Source organism: Peromyscus leucopus, chromosome 4 (genome assembly GCF_004664715.2).
Source record: "Peromyscus leucopus breed LL Stock chromosome 4, UCI_PerLeu_2.1, whole genome shotgun sequence".
In the NCBI taxonomy this organism is placed as follows: Eukaryota; Metazoa; Chordata; class Mammalia; order Rodentia; family Cricetidae; genus Peromyscus; species Peromyscus leucopus.
The window spans coordinates 49,181,741-49,209,139 of record NC_051066.1 but is presented as its reverse complement, the minus strand read 5'-3'; the positions used below and the strand labels follow the sequence as shown (position 1 = coordinate 49,209,139).

The following is a 27,399-nucleotide window of genomic DNA, read 5'->3' as shown; positions in this document are numbered from 1 at the left end:
CCCTCAGGAAACCGACATCTGAAGGAAGTCCATGTGGCCCCAAAGGCATGGGCCAGCGCCAATCCTGGAAGTTCCATTATTAAGAACTTTCTGGGAATTAAATACTCTAAAAGCATGCAGCTTCCACCGCATACACATCAATGGCCCTGTTCAAAAAGCAACTGGCTATCCTGCTGAGGAGAGGGAGGGAGTCAGGCATCGGCGGAAAACACTGGGTGACGTGGCCTCCATGCTTGGGTGACACAAGGGGAGTGACTTCTTGTCACACCACAGGCAAGGAGAAGTTACAGGCACCTCTAACATCCAAGTGAGAGGAGTCTATTTTTGAAGACTAAAAAACAATCATATCTATTTTTAAATTACATTCATTTATTGAGAGAGACAGAGACAGAGACAGAGAGACAGAGAGAGACAGCGAGCACTTGTGCCATGATGTACATGTGGAGGTCAGAGGACAGCCTGGGCACATCTGTTCTCTCCTTCCACATATGGGTCTGGCACAGGTTGGGTTTGGTAGCAGGTGTCTGTCAACCCTCTGAGCCATTTTGCTGGCTGATCACCCCGATTGTGACATGCTCAGACAAGTTTCTGAAATTTCTGCAGATGTTCACAGGCATTTTTTTTTTTTTATCTCCTAGAATTTTTCAATTGTCTAATCTTCAGCTTTGGCTTTCTCAGACACTGGAGTCATGGCAAACACCATTTTTCTTCTGCGGCAAGAGCCTGACTTTATGTGAAATCAGTTAGTCTGGACATAACATTTTTACTGGACTCCATTAATTGGTTTGATTTCACCGCAATGTTTAGAGCATGACTGAAGAATAAACATTAACTAACTGAAATGTTTATTGCTCAATATACCAAGATCAATAACACCTTAATGAGAAACTGATATGACAGTTGTAATCATGTTCCTTCTATGACAAATCAAAGTAGTCTCCACATACAGTAAATATGGAATCTTAACAAAATGATGGACGGATTTTTAAGCTTTTAAAAGATAAGTAGCCAAACAAAGAAAGGGCGTTTGCTAGCAAATAAAACATTTCTATGGCACTCTCAATGACGTCAAAAGTAGCGTTTGTCTTCATGCATTCATTCACTGAGTGTGGTGGGGACTTTGTAAGTCTTCTTGGCCCTGGGGAAGGCTTTCTGGTGGCCTTTCCTTACTGACTGCTCCCCTAAGTTTCACGTTATCTTCAGACATAATTGACAAAGCCTGGTCACTCATTTAACTCATGTATTTGTTCAACATGTGGCCAATTTTCTCTATCTCTTATTGCAGTTCACCTCGGAGCAGCTTTGATTGTTAGCTCCTGGCAACAGAATTGCCTCACAGAAGAAAGCTGAGTGAGGGATGCTATTCGGTGTGTGCTTCTGGAAGATGCCCGTATCAATTATCAATAAAACGATTCATTACTTTAAGCTGCTTAATTTTTAATTCAAAGCAATGATTTTTACATGTAGAATGAAGCTAAAGTATAACACTATGAAGTGTGTGAAAGTCCTTAGAAAATGGCATGTCAGTCTTAAAGGCATAAAAATCGAGAGCCTTTATAAATTCAAACATCAGGCCCCCCAAAGCAAAGTCATAAGCAAGAGTCCGGCAACTATGGATGCAAACCTGTTGCTGTATTTACAGAGATCGGGTAAAGACAGGTGTGCTCTACTGTAGTCACAGCTGAAAGCAGAACAATGAAGAACAGGCAGGCACATCTGTATAAGACACCTCTTTAAGACGAACATCAGTGGGAGGCAGGTCCTCGGCCACAGGGCACCAAACACCAGGACAAATATTTCAGAGTTCGCCGTGAGCAACGCACAGCGCCCAGCACTATGAAGCTTAGCGAAGCAAACCCTCGTGAAGAATGCCACGTGTGCTGGCTAGGTGGCGTGGCCAGCTTGCTGAGCCTGTGAGTCCTACATCGGATGTGTCAAATAGAGAGTATAATCCTGTAAAGTGACTATGAGGGAACGGAGAGCAGTAATTGTGGCAACGCACCTGGCCCCAAGGGATGGCTAAGATGGCGACAGTCTCGGCTAAAGGGACAGCCTCGGCTAAGGGGACAGCCTCAGCCTTCCAAGAGCGCAGAACTAGGATGCCGAGCATGCTGTCTGTCTTATTTCTTGTTGGCAAGCAACTCAAGGAAGAAAGGGCCTATGTAGTTCACACTTCCAGGATACAGGCCACCTTGGCAGAGAGGTGCAGCGGCAGGAGCTGGAAGCAGTCTGTCCACAGTCAGAGGAGAACTATAAATGTGTAATTCTACCTCCACAGTCCAAGAGGCCCTCCTAGGAAATGGTGCCATCCACAGTGGGTAGGGCTTCCCACCCCATTGATGTGACCAAGATCACCCCCACAGATATGCCCACCTCTCAGGTGATTCTAACTTCCGTCACGTTGACAGTTAACACGAACCATCCCACCACCCATGTGCTTGCCCACACACAATTAACTGGGCCTCACCAAGGCTCTCTTTCCTGTTGGTTGTAAATGGAGGGGCTGCTTCCTGCCCAACATAAGATCCTAGGTATGAATGTTAACATCTTCCTAAAAGGTGACTCTCCCGGCTAGGCTCCCATTGAAGATAAACGGATGGCAGACAGTTACCCGAGTCTTCCCTTGTGTCCAGTGTTCCTCGTTGACACATATCATCTCATTTAATCCTTTCAAACAGCCCGGTGACGTGGGTACTATAATTAGCCCCACTCTTCAGCTGAGAAGCCACAGCACGACATATTGGGAGTTAAGTGACCACTCCGTACAGGAACGGTCCCATCACAGGACAGTTCTAAACCTATGTCAAATGAGAGGTTCGGATGTTAAACAGTATAAATTCAGGAGAAAAAGAGAATTATTATGGGACTGAGAACATTCGTGAAAAAAGATTAAACCCGAAAAATTAGTAGGGCCTGCCCAGGTAGAGAAGACAATGGTATTACAGGTCAAGCAAAGAATGTGGCCAGGGTTACGGAAGTGAAAGCCGCACAGGTCAGCAGGTGACAAGCAGGGCCAGGAGTCAGGGGGGCACCCGGGGTGAGGAGCGGCCAGGGGGGCGGCCCTGAGGGCTTTGTTTCGTTTGTGTCCCACGGCCCTTAGTCATCTATGCCCCACAAGACCGCCCAGCAGGACCTGGACAGGGAGGACATATGGGCAGTGCAAAGGCAAAGGCCTAATCATACTAAGTGACAAGTTCTCAACACAAGACCGCCACAGAAACCAGGCCAGAACTCAGAGGCACTGTCAGGGACTGGAGCTTTATTCCCGTGGGACTGTCAACATATTTAAATACGGAAAGGACTTACAAAGAATGGGAGTAATTCTTTGTCATGTTCAGGGACAGAGAAAATATTAAAACAGCAACCCTACAGTTACAAACAGAGAACTCACTAATAAAAATCTACAGGACTGCACAGACAGGAATCAAGTCCCACTTGGATTAATAAATCAATAATATTTAACTAGTTTTTCCCAAGCGTAAACATCATCACACCTTCACTCTAGGCATAACGAAGCTTTTATTTTTATCTTTCTGAGTGCTATGTCAGTTCCAATATTCCACTTCCTAACTCATACAGATAACTTCTCTCTACATACAAATTACTAATAGCCCCCGTTATTATGACGAGTTGACTCTCAGATGTCCTCTACTTACAAATATGTACAATATGGATCAGTTTTTAAATCCAAACTCATTGGCTTTCAACATTTCTAAAACTTGGTAGGATTATTTTCTTCTTTAAAGGGAGGGAGAGGAATAAACCAAGGCCAAAGAAGCAAAGGCCTTCTCTTTTCCTTGCTGAGGAGTCTGCCTTCTCTCAGTTTGCAGGAAATGTTTCCTTCACTCCTAATATTTATCTGTGATGTGTCAACATCGTAAGTATCAACAGGTTTCAATGTAACATAAAAGCAGTACTGGCTAGTGCCATCCTGATTGGCCGGAAGCCTGCTCTGGGAATTAGTAAAGAGCAAAGCTGTGAGGAAAGAAAGAAAAGAGAAGGAAAGAAAGGAGGGGCGCTTCATTTCCAGAGGTTAACTCCGGAGGAAGCACCACCCGAATGTGGGCAGTACCATCCTACGAGCTGGGCTAAAATGGGGAAGGGGACAGACAGCTAACAGGCCTACTCTCAATCAACTCCTCCCTCTGCCTCCCTCCACTCTCCTCAGACCCCTCGCTCCGTCATTGTGAGCTGCCCTGTACTACCAGGCCTTCCCTGCCAGGGGAACACAGTCCTCCCCACAGCCACCAGCACAGTCCTCCCCACAGTCACCAGCACAGTCCTCCCCACAGTCACCAGCACAGTCCTCCCCACAGCCACCAGCACAGTCCTCCTCAGAGTCACCAGCACAGTCCTCCCCACAGTCACCAGCACAGTCCTCCCCACAGTCACCAGCACAGTCCTCCCCACAGTCACCAGCACAGTCCTCCCCACAGTCACCAGCACAGTCCTCCCCACAGTCACCAGCACAGTCCTCCCCACAGACACCAGCACAGTCCTCCCACAGTCACCAGCACAGTCCTCCCACCCCACAGTCCCCCACACCAGCACAGTCCTCCCCAGAGTCACCAGCACAGTCCTCCCCACAGTCACCAGCACAGTCCTCCCCACAGTCACCAGCACAGTCCTCCCCACAGTCACCAGCACAGTCCTCCCCACAGTCACCAGCACAGTCCTCCCCACAGTCACCAGCACAGTCCTCCCACAGTCACCAGCACAGTCCTCCCCACAGTCACCAGCACAGTCCTCCCCACAGTCACCAGCACAGTCCTCCCCACAGTCACCAGCACAGTCCTCCCCACAGTCACCAGCACAGTCCTCCCCAGAGTCACCAGCACAGTCCTCCCCACAGTCACCAGCACAGTCCTCCCAGAGTCACCAGCACAGTCCTCCCCACAGTCACCAGCACAGTCCTCCCCAGAGTCACCAGCACAGTCCTCCCGAGTCACCAGCCCAGTCCTCCCCACAGTCACCAGCACAGTCCTCCCCACAGTCACCAGCACAGTCCTCCCCACAGTCACCAGCACAGTCCTCCCACAGTCACCAGCACAGTCCTCCCCACAGTCACCAGCACAGTCCTCCCCAGAGTCACCAGCACAGTCCTCCCCACAGTCACCAGCACAGTCCTCCCCAGAGTCACCAGCACAGTCCTCCCCACAGTCACCAGCACAGTCCTCCCCAGAGTCACCAGCACAGTCCTCCCCAGAGTCACCAGCACAGTCCTCCCCAGTCACCAGCACAGTCCTCCCACAGTCACCAGCACAGTCCTCCCACAGTCACCAGCACAGTCCTCCTCAGAGTCACCAGCACAGTCCTCCCCAGATCACCAGCACAGTCCTCCCACAGTCACCAGCACAGTCCTCTCCACAGCCACCAGCACAGTCCTCCCCACAGTCACCAGCACAGTCCTCCCCACAGTCACCAGCACAGTCCTCTCCACAGCCACCAGCACAGTCCTCCCCACAGTCACCAGCACAGTCCTCCCCACAGCCACCAGCACAGTCCTCCCAGAGTCACCAGCACAGTCCTCCCCAGAGTCACCAGCACAGTCCTCCCCACAGCTGTGAGCCCAGGTTATTGGGAGAGCAGCCAACAGCTAAGGGCTGTAAGTAAGACACTGTGATCACGATGGCTTTCTCTGGAACTTCCACTCCTTTCTGAACTTCTGCCTGAGCACTTCGGCTTCACCCAAGTGAACCAGCAGGTACCAGGAAGACACGCTAATGGCCTCTTTCCTTACTTCCGGTACATATTCTTAAAGTGTCCTGTTCCTGCCCCGCCCCCCAGTCGTAAACATTTTTCAAGCAGAAAGAAACGGCGCACTGTAGGTACACCCGTAAACAATGTAAACAGCTGAGTCCTGAGCTCCGGGGGCGCTGCTGTGGGACAGGAAATGCCCCACATGTCAGAGACGAACACCGAGCCTGGAAAATTAGTGCCGTATGATCCACTAACAGTTTATGAAGCTCAGTTCACTTGACATTCCCGAGATATTGCTGCAGATTGTCAAAACTGTACTTTTTAAATTGTATTTTTCTGATTAGAAATGTGAATATATGTCACAGTCAATCCACATTTCTAAAACCTTGGTGACATGTATGTCTACCACAGAAGAAAACCAAACTGTAACTACAACTGAGCTGGATCAGTAAGTAGCACACCAACGGCTTACTGGAAGGAAGGGTACTGATGCTGGCTGCTGCCGTGAAATGCAGCTCACGGATGAGTAAGAGGGTAGAGGGCAGAGAGCTGGCCGTACATGTGATGAAGATTTTTTTTTTTTTAAAGTTTTTCGAGACAGGGTTTCTCTGTGTAGCTTTGCGCCTTTCCTGGAACTCGCTCTGTAGACCAGGCTGGCCTTGAACTCACAGAGATCCGCCTGCTTCTGCCTCCCCTGTGCTGGGATTAAAGGTGTGGGCCACCACTGGTGTGATGAAGTATTTTTGTTAACTATATATTCCATATGTCGTGTATACAGATGTTCACAATGAAATTCACTTTATGTTTGAAATTTTTCATAATAAAATGTTGAAGGAACACATGAAATCATAGAGAACCACAGACATTCAGGAAAAATAAAGGCAGCACACAGACACCAAGCATATACATGTTTTAGAAACTGTCTTGCCCACTTCACTCCAATAAACCCAGCATTTTCCGAAGGGCATGTGATGGTACTGCCCAGGTTGTCCCCAAGTCTTTGCCATCGCCCACCTGACACGGACCCCTACACAGCACTAACTGACTTAGAAAAAGTCCCGAAGTACAACTTCTGACTCGGGAAGGAACCATTTTGAGACCTGCTTCCATGTGCTCCCTTTTTCTAAACCTGCCTCCGGAAGGAGCCCATCCCAGAACCTGTCCACCCAGAGGCCTGAGTCCAAACTCTAAACAATCTCATACATAAAATGTGTCACTTTCATTGCTACTAAGAAACAAAGGCTCCTTTTCAAATAGTCTAAAGTAGGCACCCCTAGCAGTCCCCCACTTTGGTTCCTAAATGCTGAATCCAAGTCAGAGGTGCTGACACAGACTTCCTGCAGGAATGACTGCCCCAGCAAGGGGACAGGAACAGGAGACAGGAGTGACTTTTTGCGTCAGGAAGTAGGGAAGTCAAAACTCAACAGCGCTTGTCAAAAGACACAGAAGCCAGCCTGAAGGATCCCTTACTAGCCAAGCTGTACATAACTTAAACACTGAGACGCATAGGTGTAATGGAGTGTGTCACTGTGAAGTGTAAAACTGTCTATAAACGAACAAGCCAATTGGCCAGTATATAAGGGGAGGCCAGAAGGAGGAGCAGGGGGAAAGCTCAGAAGGAGGGAATTTGCTCTTACCACAGTGGACTAGCGTGGTAACGTTCTACCTAAGACAGAATCATCAAGGGATGCAAAGCTGTGGAAAGAAATTTATATAGCTGCAAAGTCGCTCCCAACAGCCGATTACAAAAGACAAATAGGTATGTTCCCTGCAGAGGAACTGAGTGAGCGCATACCCAGGGGTCCAAAAAAAACTTCACCAAAACCATGACAAGCGACTCCCACGACACTGCACCAGGACCACCAAGGACACGCAACCCCCACGACATTCCCACCACAACCACATAAGCCAAACGAGGGGGCAATCGCTAAGTCCAAAATGAGGGCATTCTGCAAAACGAGTGTTCTCTGCTTTTCCAAACTGTCCAAGTCTTAAAAGGCAAAGAGAGGCAGGGAAACCGTTCCCGACTAAAACAGACTAAACAGACACATCAGCTAGATGCCATCTGTCATCCTGGAGTGCATCCTGGGGTGGAAAAACTTCCCATAAAAGTCTTGGGACAAATGGCAAGATCTGAAGGTGGACTATCCAATAAAAGTGATATGACCACTCAACTTCCTGACCTTGTTAACTGGATTCTTAGGAGATGCTGAAATACTTTGAATAAATACATATAGCATCTATAATGTATTCTCACAACCAGCCAAAATAAAGTAATTATAACTGCATATAAATCAATAGCATAAATGAAGACAAAAGGCGATGTTGCAAAGTGTCACTAAGTGGTAGGCTTAAGTGGTATTAGAGAGGTCACAGCAGTCTTGTAACTTTTCTTGGTGTTTGCTTGAAATCATTTTTAAAAACATTTTAAGTAAGTGCATTTTCAGTAGAAAGGCAACACGCACTTTCTGAAATAGAGGGAAGTTGTCATATCCTCACTACACTAGAGGTCACAAATGAGGTGCCAATGGTCACATAAGCCACGTTTAAGAATTTGGCATGGGCTGGAGAGATGGCTCAGTGGTTCAGAGCACTGGCTGCTTTTCCAGAGGACCCCGTTCAATTTCCCATAAAATAAATCAACAATTTCCTGGGTGGTAGTGGCACATGCATTTAAAACCCCAGCATTTGGGAGTCGTGGGAGGCAGGTAGAGCTGGAGGCCAGCCTGATCTACAAAGTGAGTTCCAGGACAGTCAGAGCTGTTACACAGAGAAACTCTGTCTAGAGTTGTGGGACTGAAGAAGGAGCTGAGATAGGGAGTGGATGAGAAGGAAGGAGTGAAAGGAGGAGTAGGAGCCCATTTTATTCTCATAGATGAGGAGACATGGTCATTTCTACAGTGAGAGGAAGAGAAGAAGAAAGAAGAAGAAGAGAAGAAGAGAAGAAGAAGAAGAAGAATGTCATGTAAGCATTCTCCACATTTGAAAGTTCCAAAACATTTGTCAAATGGTCAGGTAATGTCTCAAAGAATTCCTTGAGTGAGAAAAACAATGCCCCAAAAAGCTTAGGATTGAGTGTATAAGGGTGGAGAGTGGGGGGTGGGTGGGTAGAGTTGTGGGGACAAGGAGGGGGTGGTTAGCGTTTATCACCTTTATCTTATCACTTAAAAAGTGCCTAGCCGGTAGCCAACGCACATTTTATAAAATACAGGTCCACAAGGGATTCACACTTCCCCTCCAATAACCACCAGGGCTCCAGCAGACTTTCACATTGGACTCCTGTTTATTTGGCAGCGTGGGGTGCCTGGCAAGGAGATGAATAATGACCATCTCTGATGACAACAGGCCCCTAAGCGGAAGTGGAGTTTCTGCTTTTTCCTGCTCACAAGTTTACAAGTTCCACTCTTGCAATAGAAAAGCAGGATCTGGCAGCTTCCAACGCTCGCTTTCACCCAGGGCTTTCCTGTGTCGTTCTCTTGGCCTCAAACTGTAGAAATGGGAACATGTCTGCTCATGTGATGGAGAATAGAAAGTGGGCTGCAACTCATGCCCCCTTTCAAAACCAGCTTCCTGTCTCATCCACTAACCCTATCAGAATCTCCTGTGTCAAAGTCCCACAACCTACCACTTAACATTCTAATGTAAGCGGACGGAACTGGCCTGCTTTCTATTCTCACCTGGTCAACTAGAGGTCTCAGAGTAAAATCCTGAAGAACAAGAAGCCTGGCCTCCTGAATTCCACCTGCTCCTCCTACTGGAGTGGCTAATACATTTCTCCATGTTCTACTTCCAATCTATAAAACTGGAACAATAACACAAGCTTACTAGATCAAAGAATCCAGTATCAGAAATGATTCTAATGCAAGAACTGGTCTTTACTTAGTACCCTTCTGCTTTGTGTAAAACCTACAGACAGCCCGCAGCAGAGACATCTCAGTGCCACCGTCCTGGTTCCAACAATGGGAGAAAGGACTGAGGACCTCTAACATAGCATACTGGGGCGGTGGGGGGGGGGGGGGGAACCTGCAATGCTAACGCTAGATTCACATCTCTAAGTCATGAGGGGTCACTGGTGCAGTCAACGATAACAATAAGATCACTTGGGGGGGAAGAACACATATTTATGGAAAAGTTCACTTGAAAGGAACAATACTTAGTGAAAACTGGACATAAAAAAAAATAATGGCCAAAATAAGCAAAGGGTAAGTCTTTAAAGCTACCAGCAGGACAACCACTGATAATGGCGATACACTGTATATTTCAAAAAGCCAAAGGAGAGACATCTGAATGTTTACACCATAAAAGAAACGTTAAACAAGGCAATGGCTATAATGACTCAAACATGAAATGCACACACGTATTGAAACATTCACACGGCTGACTCACAGACGTTCATTTTTGTGTGTGTGTTCTTATGATCAGTTAAAAAGACCTTTAAATTCTTAAAAAGTACTTTAAAGAGAAAGTTACCAAGCTTCACTCCTTTGGGTCAGCTATACAAATTATTTAATTCTTGAGCTATCAAACTGAACGCAGTGGCAGTAGGGTGTGTGTGTGTGTGTCATATTCCTAAGAAAGATAAAGATTCTAAGAGTTCAGGGCTCATCTACATCCAAGACAAGTTCCAGACTCTAAAAGACAAGACCTTATTCTGATTTGACAAGGAAAGGCAGTTCTGTCAGTGTCTAATTCTTTATTTCACGAAACGCACCACTGTGAGGCGAAACCTAATACGCCAGTATTGCTTAATTCAGTAGAAAAATAATACTCTTCGCTTTTTTTTAAAGATAACAACTAGGGACCACCCCAACACAAGGCGTGCAGATGGTAAGCAATGAAAATGCTACCTGTTTCTCTGTACTGCCCCCTCTTGGCTGCCCTGGGAAGTGAAATGCTCCAACCCGCCTGTGTCTGTCTGTAGGACAGCCCAGCACAGAGGATACCGGCTTTTTTATACCATGGAAAGAAATCCTCTAGCTTCAGATGACCCCCCGGAGAACTCAACCCTAAAGCACACACTGCAATATTTTCTATTTATGGGGTTCCCAGAATGGAAATTGGGAACGAGCCTCATGGACCAGCCCCAAAGGACCTGCCAGATCCCTTCCAGCTCTGTGGCCCTCTAACTCTAGGCTGAGAGGCTTACATAAGGGCTCCTGTGGGCGCCTCTGGTAGCAGAGGATCTTACCTCTTTCTCTATTTTGAGTAACTTCTTGACAGCCACCTCCTTGTCCTGTGATAGCCATTTGGCTCGATAAACGCTCCCAAAACTTCCTCCACCGCAGTTTTCAAAAAACTGCAAGTCGTCGAATTTAATTTGCACAAAGGAGGCGCCGAGAGACGACATCTCATAATGACAAAGTAGTAAACGTCCACAAAATCTGGAGAGAGAAAGAAGAGAAATGACGAACCGCAAACAGATTAGAGTCCTGCTGCAGATATTTATAACAAGTCCCGTGAAACTTCCAGAAAGACCACGCCGACGTCAGGAAGAAAAGCGAGACAGACGCATCGAAACGAAAAACGCTCACCCTGGCAGCCAGCGCAAAATTCAAGAGCAGCTTGTCCAGGCTTGGGAATGGCTCAGCTTTCCCCCCAACAGAACCTGTCACAGCACTTCCTACACATCCCGAGGAGCTCTGCCTAAAGGCCACTGTGTCATCAGGTCTCCTACCAGGAAGCCCTGACAAACAGAAACCATGCTTTCAACAGGAGGCTTGCACAGCTCTGCTGGCATGCGCGGCGGCATGCCGTCTCTCCATGTTGCCCTGGCTTCACAGGAAGCAGACACAGCCTAAGCCTCCCAGCATCCTAGCGCCGGCACAGCCAAAACATACAAAGTAAACACGCGTTTGGTGTTTAGACTCCAAACAAGATTGCACTTAGCAGTCAAAAGAAAGCTGGCCAAGGGCCTCCAAACGTGTCTCACTAGGCTGCACACCACAGCAGAACCGATGTTCTAAGAGACGTCGTCCCTGATTACAATATATTAAGTCACCCAAAGAATACTGCCAAAGTTGTTTAAAAAAAAAAAAAAATATTATGCTTGTTTCCAGAGGAACCGATGACCCCTCCCAAAGATTACCGCGCGAGAGTCTCTGTGATTGAAGGGTTCTTACTCTTCCCCAGGTATGTGTCCATTCTTAATTCTCTATGCCAAACCATAAATTATCACGAAAAACAAAACCCAACATATACAAATGATGGAGTAAGCTTTTGAGCAAGCATAAAAAGCTACAGGAGGTGGATAAAAGAATCTGGATATGCATCCTTTCTGTAACTGTAAACCACAATACTACAATCCTGGAGCAAAAAGGTGAACCTATATTTGAGGACATTCTAAAAAAAAATTGGCTTATGCTCCTAATGGTCACCATCATGAAAGACTTAACAAGTAAAAAGAAAAACATCTATATAAGAACTTAATCCAGCGATGGTGGCGCACGCTTTAATCCCAGCACTTGGGAGGCAGAGGCAGGCAGATCTCTGTGAGTCCAAGGCCAGCCTGGGCTACAGATTAAGTTCCAGGAAAGGCTCTAAAGCTACACAGAGAAATCCTGCCTTGAAAAACCAAAAAAGAAAAAGAAAGAACTTAAAGACATCTATGATGAAATGCGATGTGTGGTCACTCTGAATTTATCCCCTATAAGCATTTAGACATACTGAAATGTGATGCCTGCCACTTACTTTAAGATGATTCTGACACCACCCCCAAAACACACGAGGGAAGGGGAACACAAGTGTGTAAGAGGGAGAAAGAAATGTGGCAAAATTAAGAGTTACAAATCAGAAAGATGAATGGGCATTTTACTACCCCGGCCATTTTCTATGAAGTCTGAATTTTTTTCTTTCAAAATAAAAGGTAGAAGGAAACAGTCTGTATACAGTCTGTAACAGACTATAAATTCACAGTTTCTCCATTTACCACGCAGGGCTTTGCCGAGAGATGCACACAGGCAGCTCGGAGATCTCAGTGCGCAGCTGGCTTAGCTACCCCATTTTAGGAACATCAGCTCACTGAAGAATGTTGATTTCTTAGGCGAAGTCCAAGTCTGCTCCACTTTGGGGAGAAGGCAAGAAAGAAAAAATAAAGCAATTTGTTTACCCTCTAATGTTTAGAGGGCTGAGTCGACACAAAAACAGAGAGGGGGGAGGCTGTGAGGAACACAGACACAGTCTATTGCTTCATTTAATTCAGCAATTTCCCATACAGACTCACTACAATTCAGAGTTAACTGCCGAAGAGGTTTATAGAAAACATAGGTGGGTGTGCCAGCAGATAGTGTGTGCAAAGCAAAAGCTTTTACAATAAATGTCAAACACTGTATGCTAGATCTCCAGAGGACAGCCAAGGACAGGTCTATGTCTTTACAGTTAATTTTATCCAGTGTAAGAATTTAAACTGGACTGCAAAGCTTATAAGACAATGCCCATCCACAGTCTCCCTGTTTCCACCCAACTCTCACTGCTGAGAAAGGGACTCATATCAGGTCCTTTGAGCATTTTCTCTATTCATCACACTTCTAAGTCATGTGCTTAAATATTATAGCTTCTTAACTCTTTCCATTTTAGATCTTGTTACAACAACTCCTTGTGGAGGGATTCAGTTCTTATACACCATCCTCAACCTCCATACGCTCAGGTTCTATACTGCTCTAACCCTCTGTTTACAGCCTCAACATTGGGCTAAGTCAATGTTCGCAGTTGAGAGTAGTCTTGCAAAGTCAATATTATTCCCAGCACCGCCATGCAGCAATTACATTTTCCTTGGACAACTTTTTGTTTCTCCTGGAGTTATTAGTTGCTTTGTTTTTATGTTCTATTGTTTGTTTAGCTTTTCATACTACTGATAAACTTATCCAACTCATCAAATTCTCCCAGGAACTGCAAAACTCCCAACAAAGTTAACAAAACAAAACAAAACAAAAAAACAAACAACAAAACAACACCAGGATCTCCTTCCTTCATTCTCTGTTTTCCTGGAGGAAGGATGATGCTAGTTTTCATTGAAACATTCTTTCTATCTTTCTAAACACTCTATCTTGATTCAGTTTGCTGTGGGATGTTCTGTATGCTGTGAATGTGTTGCTCTGATTGGTTGATTAAATAAAATGCTGACTGGCCAGTAGCCAGGCAGGAAGTATAGGCGGGATAAACAGACAAGGAGAATTCTGGGAAGTGGAAGGCTGAGTGAGTAGATGCCAGCCTGCCGTCCAGGGAGCAGCATGTAAAAGTAAAGCCATAGAACATGTGGCAGCATATAGATTAACAGAAGTGGACTGAGTTTAAATATAAGAGCTAGTCAGTGGAAAGCCTGAGCTAATGGCCGAGCAGTTTTAATTAATATAAGCCTCTGTGTGTTTACTTGGGTCTGAGCAGCTGCGGACCGGGCGGGACACAGAAAAACTTCAGTTACAGCAGTCTGACTGGAATGGCTGCTTCCCAGACCAGACTGTCACTGAGATTTCATCCCCTGTGCCATTCAAAGAACCTCCTCCTTCACCCTCTGGGGAAAAACGCTGCCCCTGGGTCTTCAGTTCCTCTTCCTTGGCTTACGTCTGCACCTTGACAACATACATCTTCTACTGGCTCTCTGAGTAGAGGGCAGAGAATGGGGGTCTTTGAGTCTCCACTAGGAACCTGTCTGCTGTTCTAGGAAGGGTAGTAACCTTTATGTAATTGTGAAAGTATTATTTCATTTTCTTCTAATGAACTTACCCATTCATTTTGTGAGTGTGAATGTTCTGCCTGCATGTGTGTCTGGGGTGCACAGAAGCTGAAGGGGTCATCAGAGCTCCCAGAAATGGAGTCGCAGGTGGTTGCGAGCCACCATGTGGGTGCCAGGAACCGAACCCGGGTCCTCTGCAAGAGCAGCAAGTACTCTTAACCTCTGAGCCATCTCTCTCATCTAATTTTTTTTCTCAAGGATTTTTTTTTTATTGTATGTGTATGAGTGTTTTGCTTGCATGTATGTGTGTGCACCATGTACCTGCCTGGTGCCTGCAATGTTCAGAAGAAAGCAATAGATCATCTGGAATTAGTTATAGACAGATGCCAGCTCCCCTGGAGTGCTAGGAATGGAACTCACATCCCTTGAAAGAACAACAAATGTTCTTAACTGCTGAGCCATCTCTTCAGCCCTTCTTTTCATTTTATATTCAGCTATGGAGCAGGCTGATGCCATTCTGATTTCTAAACCTTTTTACATTTTTTTCTAAAAAGCTTTTAGAATCATTTCTTTATCTGTAGAATTCCGCCTTGTATTAGGCTGTCTGGAGATGATTTTTTTTTTCACACACTGGTAGGACACTCAGTTCCGATCTGTAACTCGTGCCTTTGAATCTCAATTGTCTCGTGTTCCTTTACCACTCAAGCCACTTTTATTCCGTGTCTTATTTCTCACGCATGCGTGAAGTGCTGCTTGCAGGCTCCCCTTACATGCTGACCTCTGTCACATCCCCACGCTGGGCGCAGGCAACATGTCCGCTTCAAACACCCATCTCTACCTAGCAAACCTGTCCCTAACCATGTCTTTGAAGCCCATATGAAAAACTGCATTCTTTTTATCTACTCATCTTTCCCATCAAATTTCCACCAGAACATAAACTCCCTAAACCCAAAAGTCATTTCTCTCTGTACCTGGATTCTCAGTACCCCACTTAAAGCCAAACAGGCAGTGTGTACATTTTCTACTCCAAACTATCTGTTGAATGACTGGATTTTAGTTAATTTTTCCGTTATAATTCCTGCAGCTGCAAAGATTTCAGTCAAACTAAGGAAAGGGAGACCTGCCATTTTCATGGTGCCCTCAGAGAACTCTAAACCTAATCCTGTTTGAGAAGCTGCCACAGGCTTCTTGGGAAACCTGGGGCCTCCAGGACTGTGTGCCTCTTAGTCTGGGCTGAGTTAGAGGAGGGATAGAGAAACCCTTTCCAAACCAAAGAAGGATGAGATCGCTAAGAACTACCTTGACCCCGCTGGCCAGAGCCCTCGGCTATGATCGCCACCCCGACAGAGGCAACAAGGCACGGTCGTCCACATCGATTGCTCACACGGTCACACACCCTGCTGTTTGGGAATTGGCTCTATATGAATGAACTACGAACTATTGGATGTTTTATTGAGATTGTAAAAAAACTAAGTTCCTTCTTGATTTCTGAAGAGATTAACAGTTTTAGAGTGTCTAGTTCAGATTTTACTCCAACGAGCTCAGCAAGGATCACACCCTTCCGTGGAAAAGTTTGGTTTAGCTTTCCACCCCCGTATACATACATATGTGTGTGTATACATATGTGTGTGTATACATACACACGTATATGTGTGCGTCTGTGTACACGCGCGTGCGCATGCATGCATGCATGCATGCATGCATGTGTATGTATGTATGTATGTATGCACATATGCCAGGCTATGTATGTATATCACTTCCCCTTTCATTTTAAGTTGCTGTTCAAAGAAGATCAGCTTATGAGGAGAAGAATGAAAGATGAGTTGCTGCTAACTAAACCCAGAGCATCTTGGGGAAGATACTGATCAAATTATAGCATCAAGACCTGACCAAGTGACGCTCTAGTTTTTCAGAAATAAATCTACTAGTCTAGACCAGTGGAGCCATCTATTAAGCAGGGAGCCATCTGTACCCATTTACTTACAAAGGGTCCCAGGCCATATACAATGCTTTCAACCCGCTGTGTCCGAAGACCGGCTTTTACATAATCCAGCCGATCACACAGCATTGCACGTGGACTCAGAATAGGACTATCACTAAAGTCAAAACATAATAAGGGGTCACAGTTTTGAAAACAGTAGCAAGTTGGTGAAGTCCAGCCATCTGCTTCCTTGAGCAGTAGCCAAAACTCTGTGATTTTTAAAATGTCCCTAAATTAAAAATACAAAAATAAATTCAACTGTTAACTAAACTGATAAAAGCATATATATAGTACCGTCTAGTTAATTACAAAAGCAGAACCATATAAAGGTAGAAAAGCCTTAAACACAGCATTATTTTACTTTTTAGTTACCCATCTTCTCAAAAAAATGGGCTGGGGTCAAGACTTAATTAACCCAGAGGGCTTTTGCTTCTTGATTTTTTGAATTGGCATCAGTCTCAAGTCGGTCATCTGTCCACATGCCCCACTTTATTTTTGTCAAAAATTAAAAACAAAAATAAAAAAAAAAAAGACTACTTGAAGGTCTCACATTTGAAACGCAAAGTTTTAAAATTAGATGGGACTGAGTTGAATTCTGCCTCCACCTCCCTGGAAACAATCCCTTTTCCTCCAACGATGACATTTCTAAACCTCATGAACGAGGATTTGAGACGCTTCCATTTGATAACCCTGATGGCACCGGGAAACGTTATTTCTAAGCACAGACGAGCAGCACAGCAGAGACCCAGTTAGCCAGAGCTAGCCGCAGATCCCAGGGACCCAGAGCTCAGCTCGGGTGAGGGACTGTGCTTCTGCAAAGCTCTTCACTCTTGGTAGGGAGGCAGAGGAGGTGTGGAAGGGCCTCGCGCATGCCCAGCAAGGAATCCACACACAGCAGGTGGCAAGAGTGGCTTTCTAAGTGTTGTCACAAGCTTTGATGCCATCCATCCTTTCAGCCCTCCTATCTGGCGTGTTTCCCCTCCCCCCGCTTTCAGAACTGCGTTCTATTTTATTTCAATCACTTATGCCTGCACAAGTATTAACAAATGCCCGTGGATGTCTACATCCTTTTCTTCTGTGTTTATGAATCTTAATTTCTTCTCACCCTTTTGTCTGCTCTCCCTTTGGAGGTTGAGTCCTTGTGCAAAACCTATCTTACTAGCAAGGATCATTTATTTACTTCGTAGACAAGGTCTCACTATGTTGTCTAGGCTGGCCTTGAACTTGAACTTGAACCTTGATCCCCCCCCCCCCGCCTCAGCTTCCCAAGTGCCAAAGTTAAAGATGTACACCAACATGCTAGCTATAATTATATTTTTTTCCTTTCAAACTGTTTTTCATAGAGATGAATCCTATTTAAGTTACCAGAAGATTTTTTTTCCTTGGCCCTTTTAGGTACTAGTATTTGTAGGGCATATTTATTCAATTACAGTACTCACTTTCTGACCTTAGCTACTCAAACCACATGGGTGCCTGATTCAACAAAACTATAACCTGCTTTATCAAATACCTCCACGTTGTAATGAAAAAATTAAATTAACTCTACAAATAGAGACGGGAATTTCTCTGGATTTTTCTCTTTGGATATATGGACCCATTATTTTTAATATACATACTTCCTCTTTTTCCATCCATAATTTATACTTCCCTTTTGTCATTCTTCACAAAAGTAGTTATAAGTTTATTTCTGGCACAACATAAGAAGAAAAACTAATTTGTGTCATCGTGATCAAGATAAACTTTTAAAGAGATTTCTCGAGCTGAAGAGATGGCTCAGTGGATAAGATCACTTGCTGTGCAAGCGAAAGGATCTGGGTTCAAATCCCTGGCACCTATGTAAAAGTCACGCATGGCAATGCATGCCTTTAATCCCAGTGCTGGGGTTGGGGGCAGAGACAAGTGGATTCTGGAGCTCGCTAGCCAGCCAGTCTAGCCAAAATGTCAAGCTTCAGATTCAGTGAGAAACCTTGTCTCAAAAAATAAGGCAAAGAGAGATAGAAGACACCCAACATCTTCCTTTGGCTCTGCATGCACTTGTCCATGCGCAAGCACACACACACTATGAATACACCACACATATGCACGGAAGGGAGGGGAGGGGAGGGAGAGAGAAGAAAGGATTCTTGCATCAGCAAGACGGCTCAGCAGGTAAGAGCACTTGCAAGCAAGCCTGAGTTTGATCCTAGGAGCCCACGTGGCAGAAGAGAACTGACTCCCACAACTTGTCCTCTGACCTCCAAGCATTGGCATGTCCAAACATACACATACACACACAATAAAAAATAAAAAATAAAAAAACCTTAAAGATGACGTCTCAAAAGCAGCCCTCAGCCTGGCTCTGAAAGGTGTTTCTTCGTACAGTTCAGTAAGTACATGAATCAAAACCGCTTATCGTCACGTGCTTTACAACGCTGTTTGGAATTACTGTCCTGTGTTCTTCTAAGGGCGAATCTTTTTTAAAGAACGGGGAAATCTTTGGTTTGATGTATTTCTTCATAATGTCAGGGTCAGAGATTTAAAGAAGCAATTCCTGAACAGACTGCTCTGTGTCTTTCTTAAAAAAAAAAAAAAATCATTAACAATAAAAGCTGTAAAAGTAGGTCTATGAATAAAACTAACTAGAAGTGTGTCTACTTTGCTATTTTCTTCTAAACTGCTTCCAGAAAAGCAGCGCTCACATAAAATAGGCTGAGCCCAGGAAACAGGACTTCTTCCGGCGTGGTAGCTGAGGAGATGATTCCCCTCTCTATCTGTGCTTTACCATATAAGTAATATAATTCTTCAGTCGGAGCAAAGGTTAAAATAAAAACAAGCTAGTTAAATGAAACATTCTTATTCATCCATTAATATCCCAATAAATAGAAATCAACTCCCATGGCATGCTTCCTTGCCAGAAATGCTGTTAGCAGAAATAAAATAAATAAGAAGCAGGGAAGTGGTTGGTGAAGAGATGCTGTGTGAAATGAGTCTGTGTCAGAAAAAGCCCAACTAGGAAATGAGAGGTAAGTACGTCCACGTCCCAGGCCACTGGAGGGGCTCTCGTGGAAAGAGAGGAGATGGGACTGTCCCTGAGTAAAGACGGGGAACACGGAGAGGGCATATTTCTGGGGCTGTCTAGAAGAATGCACAGGTGCCTGGGGTGGTGCTCGTCTGGGTAAGAGACCCACTTCCTAATCCAGCCTCCCACTCATCGTGGGGATTTGCTGTACAGTTCTCTACTCCAGCACTGTCCCTGTCACATAGGAAATACCCAAGCAGCCTGGCTTCCGACAAACAAGGTGCAACCTCAGATTGGTTACCTAGAAGGAATGCTTCCTAACGCGGGTCCATATGCGGGTCTGAACCGGGTCATCTGAAGGAAGATGAAGGCTAAGACAGACCCAGGGATATTCAAATCAGTCCAGAGCAAGACCTGCATTATCCTTTGCTGACTGAGAGGTAAAAATGATCTGTGGGTACAAATGCCACAATCGCTGGTGACTCGTGCCACAAGAAACTCTTCTGCCCTCTGGGCAGTGAGTGACACATCTCTGAGTGTTCAACAGGAGGAGGAGGAGGCATGGAGTGGAGATCCTGCATCAGCGAGCTAAGAATGGATGTGTCTCTAAGGTCTCCTTCAGCCTTACTGGCACAGTGACGAACCAGGCTTGCACAATAGACCACCTCCCTTTACTAGGAGACACACCTGACGGTAAACATGGAGGGGTGGTGTTCAGGAATCTGTATCTTCAATGGAAATAATGGAAGTTCTTGGGCCACACTCTTGAAATTCTTCTTGATTAGCTGGAGAGGTCTGCATTCTAATGTCCATCTTGAACTCTTCTCTCCCATCCCCAAAGCAAAGGGCTCTTTTCCATCATGGGACCATCAGGATAAGCACAGACCATACAGATTCTTGGGATGATGAACTAATTCAATTCTGTCCCTAGCAAAATGGAGTCACATTCCCTCCTCCATCAGGCTGGGCTACAAACCTTAACAGGGCCAACCCCATCTTCCCATGTGTCTATTCCCACATAGGCAGAGAAGGTGGGTGAGTCCCACAGAACTCATCCGACTTTCAGATGTGGAGGAATGAATGTGTCTGTTTAGACTGGTTTGCTCAGTTGAGGAAGACAAGTGTGGAAAGTCCATGTGGATTTTTAAGGTTAAATGCAAGACTTTAAAGCAAACGTTTGCCTACATTGGAGGTGCTTATGGGTGTATCTGCAGATCCTCAAAGGGACACACTCTCCTTCACAGTAGGGTATTTTGATAGCAAATCTTTACTCCATGGCCTAGAGATAAATGTGTTCCTTTTCCTTTAGTGCTTCCTGTGTGGAGTCCTGAGCTGGGACCCTGAAGACAGGAGCTACTCAAAACGAGCCCTATGAATGGTTCCAAGTGATCTTAGCTCTGGCTTCTCAGTCATAGCCTTCCCATGTTCCCCTAACTTCCAAGCTCTTCCTATACATACTTAAGTGTATTAATCTTCAAATTCATTCCCAACAGACAATAGTACAGAGTCGCTTGGGAAACCGTTGTATACAAAGAGGATCAGGTAGGAAAATTCCATCCACTCTCAGCATGTACATTTAAGTAGGAAAGGATCAGGGCAAAACACTGTGGGCAAGCCTTGCCTGGGAGGGAGAGCAGAGTTATGCACAGCTTGAGAAATGTGGGAAAGCCCTCTCTGCACTCAGTCCCGGTAGCTGGAGCCTCGGGGACTTCAGGGACGAGCCCCAGCATTTCCACATGCTGTCTCATAGACCTCTCCCCAGGAAGCAGCTACCACTGTCTCCCAAGGGTGTGATCCGCTGACCAAGCCTCATTTTCATATGACACCGCTGGGATTCCACGCGGGTCCCCGCCTTTTCTTCCACCGTACGCCTTTTTTCTACCTCAGCATTTCCTGCCTCCTAATTGTCCTTTTTTTTTTTTTTTTTTTTTTTTTTTTTTTTTTTTTTTTTTTTTTTTTCTATAAACTGACTCATTTCTTGTTAGGGTAATGACTAGATTGCTTCCTATCCACATATTTGAGGCTTTGGTTTTCTATTAGCAATGGTGTCAATGGGTTAAGTATCCGATGTGCGGCTCCTGGTTCTCACAGTGTTTTAGTGGGTGGGGATTTCTTTTTTTACCTCCTGGTGTACCCAATGCTTCAGCTGTCTCTAGGAGGGTCTGACACAAAAGCCCCTGTAGTACCAGCCAAACCATCAGGCTCTGGCATGGATGGCTGTCTTTCCTGCATAGGTAACAACTTTGGATACAGCTGGAACAATGCTTATTTATGCGTAGTGGGCCAAGGTTAACAGCCACAAAGGAAGTAGCCTAAGTCTTCCCCACAGTCCGATGGAAGGTGTCTCAGCTGTTGCTATTATATTTAGATAGACCAGGCCCCGCCCCTTGTCGATCTGTCCTGGGCAGAATAAAATGGAAAACAAATGATCCCAACTTTGACTCCCAACATCTGAGGGTACAGAGGCTCTCTCAGTCCAACAAGACTGTATCACCACAAACTCCCTTTCCCAGCTTAACAGAAGAACTCACTGACTCTTCTCCGAGTGTGTCAAGCTCTAAACTCCCCTGGCCGTTCGGCTGGGCACACTGTGAGCTTCGTCTGACCTCTTTTCTCCAGTGTCTCCTCGGATGATCCAGCTGTTCACCCCACACCCTTCGTAACGCCTGTGCATAGCTCCGCAGCCCTATCAGACTCAGTGGCACTGCTTAGCCCAGATAGGCACCGAGCCAAAGTATTGCCAATCGCGCTCACTCCGCACCGACTTAAAATACACACTGCAGCTTGCCAAGTTTCCTTATTTGGCAAGAAGGTCCCTCAGTTCCCAAGATCTTTGACCATCCATTTTTAGATCTAAATCTGTGTGCTTAATATTTGGTTATTACTTCCCTTAATGTGCTCTTATGTATCACGACCGCCCCCCCCCCAAAAAAAACTTTTAAAAGATCAATCATCTACTTATTTCCTAGACAACAAAATGTTTCCCACTTAAACTTTTGACTTGCACATTCTTCAGCTAAAAAAAAAAAAAAAAAAAAAAAAACTTCAAAATAATCCCCAAAAGTACTTGCAGAAATTATATTGTAAAAGATGAAAATAAACACGACACAGTGCTCCAAAAAGACCGCTTTTCCTCTGTCTTAATTCTCTTTCCAAACAAGCTAAATTCATGTTCATTTACAATCTCCCAAATCTCTCACTATTGTAGCAGAAATCTAAAACAAAGACTCTACAAATGACCAAAACCATAATTAAAATGTAGCCGTCACTTTTTTTTTCTTTTGATTAAAAAAAAAAATGAAATGGCACTGTAGAGACAGGCCTACACAAAGAAGTCTGGTCTTGAATCATTTGTTTATTTTTATCGTTAAATATTTTGGTAGGTTTGGATCCACTAAATCCTGGCAGTTGGTTTCATCTACCGGTCAAGAAAGCCAGAAGATTCGCTACAACCACTTCAGGGGTAAAACAGGAAGACACTTGAACAACAGTCTGAACTCAGATATCCTCAACCCATTCTGGAAAGACCGTTCTCATACGCATTATTAATGAAGGCTGCTTATTATGAAATCGCTGGAGCGGGCCACCAAATGGTGTGCTTTCACTATTAACGAAACTAACAAAAATAGTAATTATGCTCTCCATAAACAGTGCTTATGCAGGATCTCCGGGCGCATGAGAAACATACATTTTGAGCAACCCAACAATGACGTGCCATTGTTTTTCAGGCAGTCCCATGTCATCTGGGCAGTTTAGAATCAAAGTTTTTCTGAGGGCTGTCACGCGCGGGGCAAGGCGGGGCTGCAGCCGGGGGGCACTCACCGCCGAGCCGGGCGTGGGTCCCCGTGCCCACCGCACCCGCGCGTGCTCCCCTGGAAGGAAAAGGTGCTCGGGAAGGGCAGCCGCCGCAGGCTCCCCGAGATCGCCGCGGGCTGTGCCAGGCCCGGCTCTTCCGGGCACCGAGTGCCCCACGGGACTGCCCCGGACTTGCCCAAGCCGCACTCGGTTCAGCGGCAGGGGGCCGCGGGGCTCCAGGGCACCGGGCACGGGCCGAGGCCAGCCGCCCGCTGAGCCCCGGCCTCGCGCACCCGCGCTGCCCGGGTCCCCGCAGGCCCGGGCTCCGTCGATCCTCCAGGGTGGTGCTCCCTCCCGCCTCCCAGGTCCCCCGCGGCCCCTACCTTGCTCCCGGGCCGGGTGCGAGCGGCGGCGGGGGTCGGGGACGGCGGCCCGCGCTGCTCCCACGCTTCCGCCGGAGTCAGGAGTTGAACATTCCGCCTCTCCGCGCGGCGCCAATGAGGAAGACGTCGCGGCAACAGCACCACCTACCTCCAGGCGCGGAACCGCCGCCCGCCGCCCAGCCTCCCGGCACGCCCGGCCCGGCGCCCAGCGGGAAGGCCCGGGCGCGGGGTCACGGAGACCCCAGGGGCTGCATGCCCCCCGCGGGACCTGATGCGCTGGCTGGGAAGGGGACCCAAGAGGGGAGTCGATGTCTATGGAGACAGGGTTGCAGGTGCCTCAGTTGGCACCATCAACAGGTACTTTGGGGATTTTGAGAGGAGTCAGGGCCTGCTGCTCTGGTTGGTGACTTTAAGATAAAGTGCTTGCGATTTCACACTGAGGTGACAGAGTCCATGGCAAGTGTGGGAGAAGAAAAACAAAACAGTGTCACAGGGCTTTAGGAAGAAAAGAAATTGACTGGAGAGGACAGAACTGGAGAGAAAGAGAGAAGAGGCCGCAAAAGTGGGGGAGACGTTTTTTTCTGAATTAGAATTGAGTCATGCACACACCTGAAGGACGGGGAAAGTTGAAATGGAGTAAAATGGGTGTTTGTGTTTTAGGGCATTGCTTTATAATGGAGCACGTGGCTTACAAGCCTTAAGACTATAAGCCATATTCTTCCCCCGACCCTGTCCCCCATTCATTTTCATGGTGATTTGGAGAGTTCCCTACAAATGGAAACAGGATAAATGGTAGATATTGTCACTTCCTGCTTACAGATAGGACCGTGAGGACCTGAGTTAGAAGGTACAGCATGCAATCTTTTTTTTTTTTTTTAAGGAAATTGGAAATGAGAGGCATGTTTCAGAAAGAGGCCACAGAAATTGGTGACCCATTCGATTGGCAAAGAAGAAAGCGGTAATGCCAGGATTTGAGACCTGGGTGACTGGAAGAATGATGGTGTCATTGACAGAAATAGAAATCTGTGGAGAGGAAACTGGCTTCCTGCTGAGTTTTGAAGTCATGAGAGGAAAAACAGGTAGAGATGAAACGGGAAAAGGAAATCAGAAGAGAGAGGCCAAAGGAGAAATAGAAAATTTGAAAACCGTTCATTTATGTTTAGCATATGAATGTGGAAGCGTGGGTATACATAAATTAACAATTTTAAAGAGCCCTCCTGGTCTGTCATTACAAGGACTAAGGATTTGAGATTAATAACTTACGTCTTGGTAACTGAGAAGACGGAGGGAAACTGTCATGCTAAAAAAAAATCTGTTGTAGGTGATCAAACAATTGTAGAAGCCGCCTGTCTACTCAAAAACTGGGTGCTGGGCTCCTCGGCACACCGTGAGCACACTGTACTTAAGCATTATTCAAGTGCTTGATTGTGTTGTGACTCTGGCCTGGCAATCAGAGAGCCTGGCCTTGCCGTTGGTCCTCGGGGTCATCAGGTGGGGCCCTCAGCTGGACAGACCTCAGTTTCTTCCTCACCAACATAAGGTGTTCGGCTCCAGCTTGCCTGCCAGCCAGCCAGCCGTCCACACATTACTGGGAGCGGGTAGTTGAAAAGCCTCTGTATTTTAATCTAATTATCTCTCCTCCTCATCCTCTTTTTCTTTCTTCTATTTTCCTTCCGTAATTAGGCTCAGAGAGTAACCAACAGGAACAATAAACTCTACACAATAGTTTCGAAACCATACTTGAAGGAACATCTCAGACATCCCTCTGTCTTCCTGTTTATGTTGCAAGTTCCTCGAGACCACACCTTATATCCTATTGAGCTGACCGTGACTGCAATAAAAGCACAATGATTCTGTGATAAACTGCTCGCCTCGACCTCTCTTTAAGATTTGCTTTTGTTTTGTGTGTACGAGTCTCGCCTGCATGGATGTATGTGCACCATATGTGTACCTGGTGTCTATAGAGATCAGAAGAGGGGGTCAGGTTCATTGGAATTAGAGTTACAGATGGGTGGGAGCCACCCTGTGGGTGCTGGGAATTGAACCTGGGCCCACTGCAAGAGCAGCCAGTGCTCTACCCACGGAGCCATCTCTCCAGCCCCACGGCTTCAACCTTTGATTTTTCTTTGACCTAATTGCCTGTTTCCTTGTGGGTTCTATCGATTAGCTTTAGATCCCAGAGCTAATATAGTCTGCCCCTGTGCTTACTCTTATCACTTATTCAGCTTTTTCAAACTTAAAAAAAAAAATCTTCTTGCAAGTTTATTTTTTGATTAATCCTCATTGGGCAGAATATAGATTTACAAATGCAAACGACAATAACAAAAAAGTCCTGGCCAAAACTCTACCAAACCTTGCTATTCCTTCACTTCAAAGGCTCCCACACTAAAAATAGATGTCCTCTCGGCAGTGGGAGGGTTTGGAAGTCCTTAGCACCCTCTTATAATCAAGAACACCCTCAAAAACAAGCATGCATTCTAAGTGTGGTGTGTGTGTGTGTGTGTGTGTGTGTGTGTATGTGTGTGTGTGTTAAATACACCTTAACAAAAATGTTACTGAACCCCTTACTCAATGGGTTGTTTCCCCTAAACTCTCCTTAAATAGGAATCCTGGAAGTGCGCTATCAGAGGAAGAGCAAGCAGGTGACTTAGAAGGAAGGAAGCCATTCTTATCCCCTCGGCCCCTCGAAGTGATAACAGCTGCAGCACAGGCTAGTCTGGGGCATTTTCTCTAGCCATCTTAGTCCTGCATCTCAGATTGAGAAACTTAGAGGTCTGAATCACAGCATCACACCTAAAATGCAACCTAAGAATTACTGTACAGTTCAACTAGTAGTCTGCAGAAGACGACTCTCTGGAGATGCTTCTCCCTGCCACCATGGGTTGGGAGCAAACACCTTTATCTGCTGCGCCATCTTTCAGCCGTGTGTAATGGATTTTGATGAAAAGCAGCCAGATGCAGGGGCTCACGACAGGAACCCCAGCATCTGGGAGGCTAGGGCAAGATGACGCTTGTGAGGTTCAGCCAGCCTAGGCTACAGAGTAAGACCTCATCTCAAAAACCAAAACCAAATGAAGAGTAATCACTGTCCAAACATCTTCAAAAATCAGAAAAGCATCTCCCTACTCTCTCTCTCTCTCTCTCTCTCTCTCTCTCTCTCTCTCTCTCTCTCTCTCTCTCTCTCCTGTTTTGGAAAATCTCCTTAATGCCTGGCTTAAGTAGAAGACATGGATTCTCACTCTGCCTCTGCATTTAATACACTACACCACACACATGTACCCTCTAGGAACTCTACACTGTCAAAATAGTCTTAGCCGAGCCCCTGTAAGGGCTGCGGTTGCTGCTGTAGAGTCTAAGGATGCTCTCTAAGTGGGAAGGAGTTAGTTGCTTACGCTCTGTCTCAGGACAATGTCCTAGCTCCCTGGAGTAGGGGAAGAAAGTACTTTGCTAGACATTAGAACTTATGGAATGCAATGCCATCCTTATTTAAGCAGCTGCCTCCTTCAGGGACTTTGCTACCTTGTGGTCGTGTGGGATGATAGAGCCCCACTTACTGGACTCTTCAGTCTTACTCAGGATCACTCTTTGCTGATGTGTGCCATGCCAGCCCTTCAAATCCAAGATCTAAAGCCGAGTTTGTCGCAGCCTTCCAGCATCAAGCCTTGCCATCTTCAGGTCCCCCTCTGCCTTACCTTATGGTAAGAAACTGATCATCTCCTCCTAAAAGGTATGACTTGCTATGGTTTCCTGCTGGAATCCTAGGGTCATTACTAAATGCTATACCGTGTGTGTGAACACCAGTGCCCACTCATTGAAACCAGGAAGTGCCTTGACAGAGTTCCTGACATGATTTTATAAATTAGACAGACGTTTA

The 27,399-nt window shown here is 46.0% G+C and overlaps 2 protein-coding genes across 2 annotated transcripts in view; one reads left to right on the top strand and one right to left on the bottom strand.

Moving 5' to 3' along the window:
- Map3k20 (mitogen-activated protein kinase kinase kinase 20) overlaps positions 1 to 23,672 on the bottom strand; it is a 161,473-nt gene extending 137,801 nt beyond the window's left edge. The window contains 2 exon segments of the mRNA XM_028885720.2: positions 10,889 to 11,081; positions 23,526 to 23,672. Of these exon segments, the coding sequence (XP_028741553.2) occupies positions 10,889 to 11,047 (159 nt within the window). The 5' untranslated portion in view covers positions 11,048 to 11,081; positions 23,526 to 23,672.
- LOC114704476 (basic proline-rich protein-like) lies at positions 11,103 to 25,407 on the top strand. Its single transcript, XM_037204424.1, has 4 exons — positions 11,103 to 11,244; positions 23,227 to 23,882; positions 24,406 to 24,604; positions 25,209 to 25,407. Exons 1-3 carry the CDS (start codon positions 11,103 to 11,105, stop codon positions 24,454 to 24,456), a joined length of 849 nt encoding a protein of 282 aa, XP_037060319.1. The 3' UTR covers positions 24,457 to 24,604; positions 25,209 to 25,407.
- The last annotated feature ends 1,992 nt before the right edge of the window (positions 25,408 to 27,399 follow it).

Coding starts and splice junctions, on each gene's coding strand:
- LOC114704476 (XM_037204424.1), top strand. CDS start 11,103: ATGACGAACCGCAAACAGATTAGAGTCCTGCTGCAGATATTTATAACA. Junction 11,245..23,226: donor CGCTCACCCTGGCAGCCAGC/GCAAAATTCAAG, acceptor CTCCCCTGGAAG/GAAAAGGTGCTCGGGAAGGG. Junction 23,883..24,405: donor TCAGTTGGCACCATCAACAG/GTACTTTGGGGA, acceptor TTTTTTTTTAAG/GAAATTGGAAATGAGAGGCA.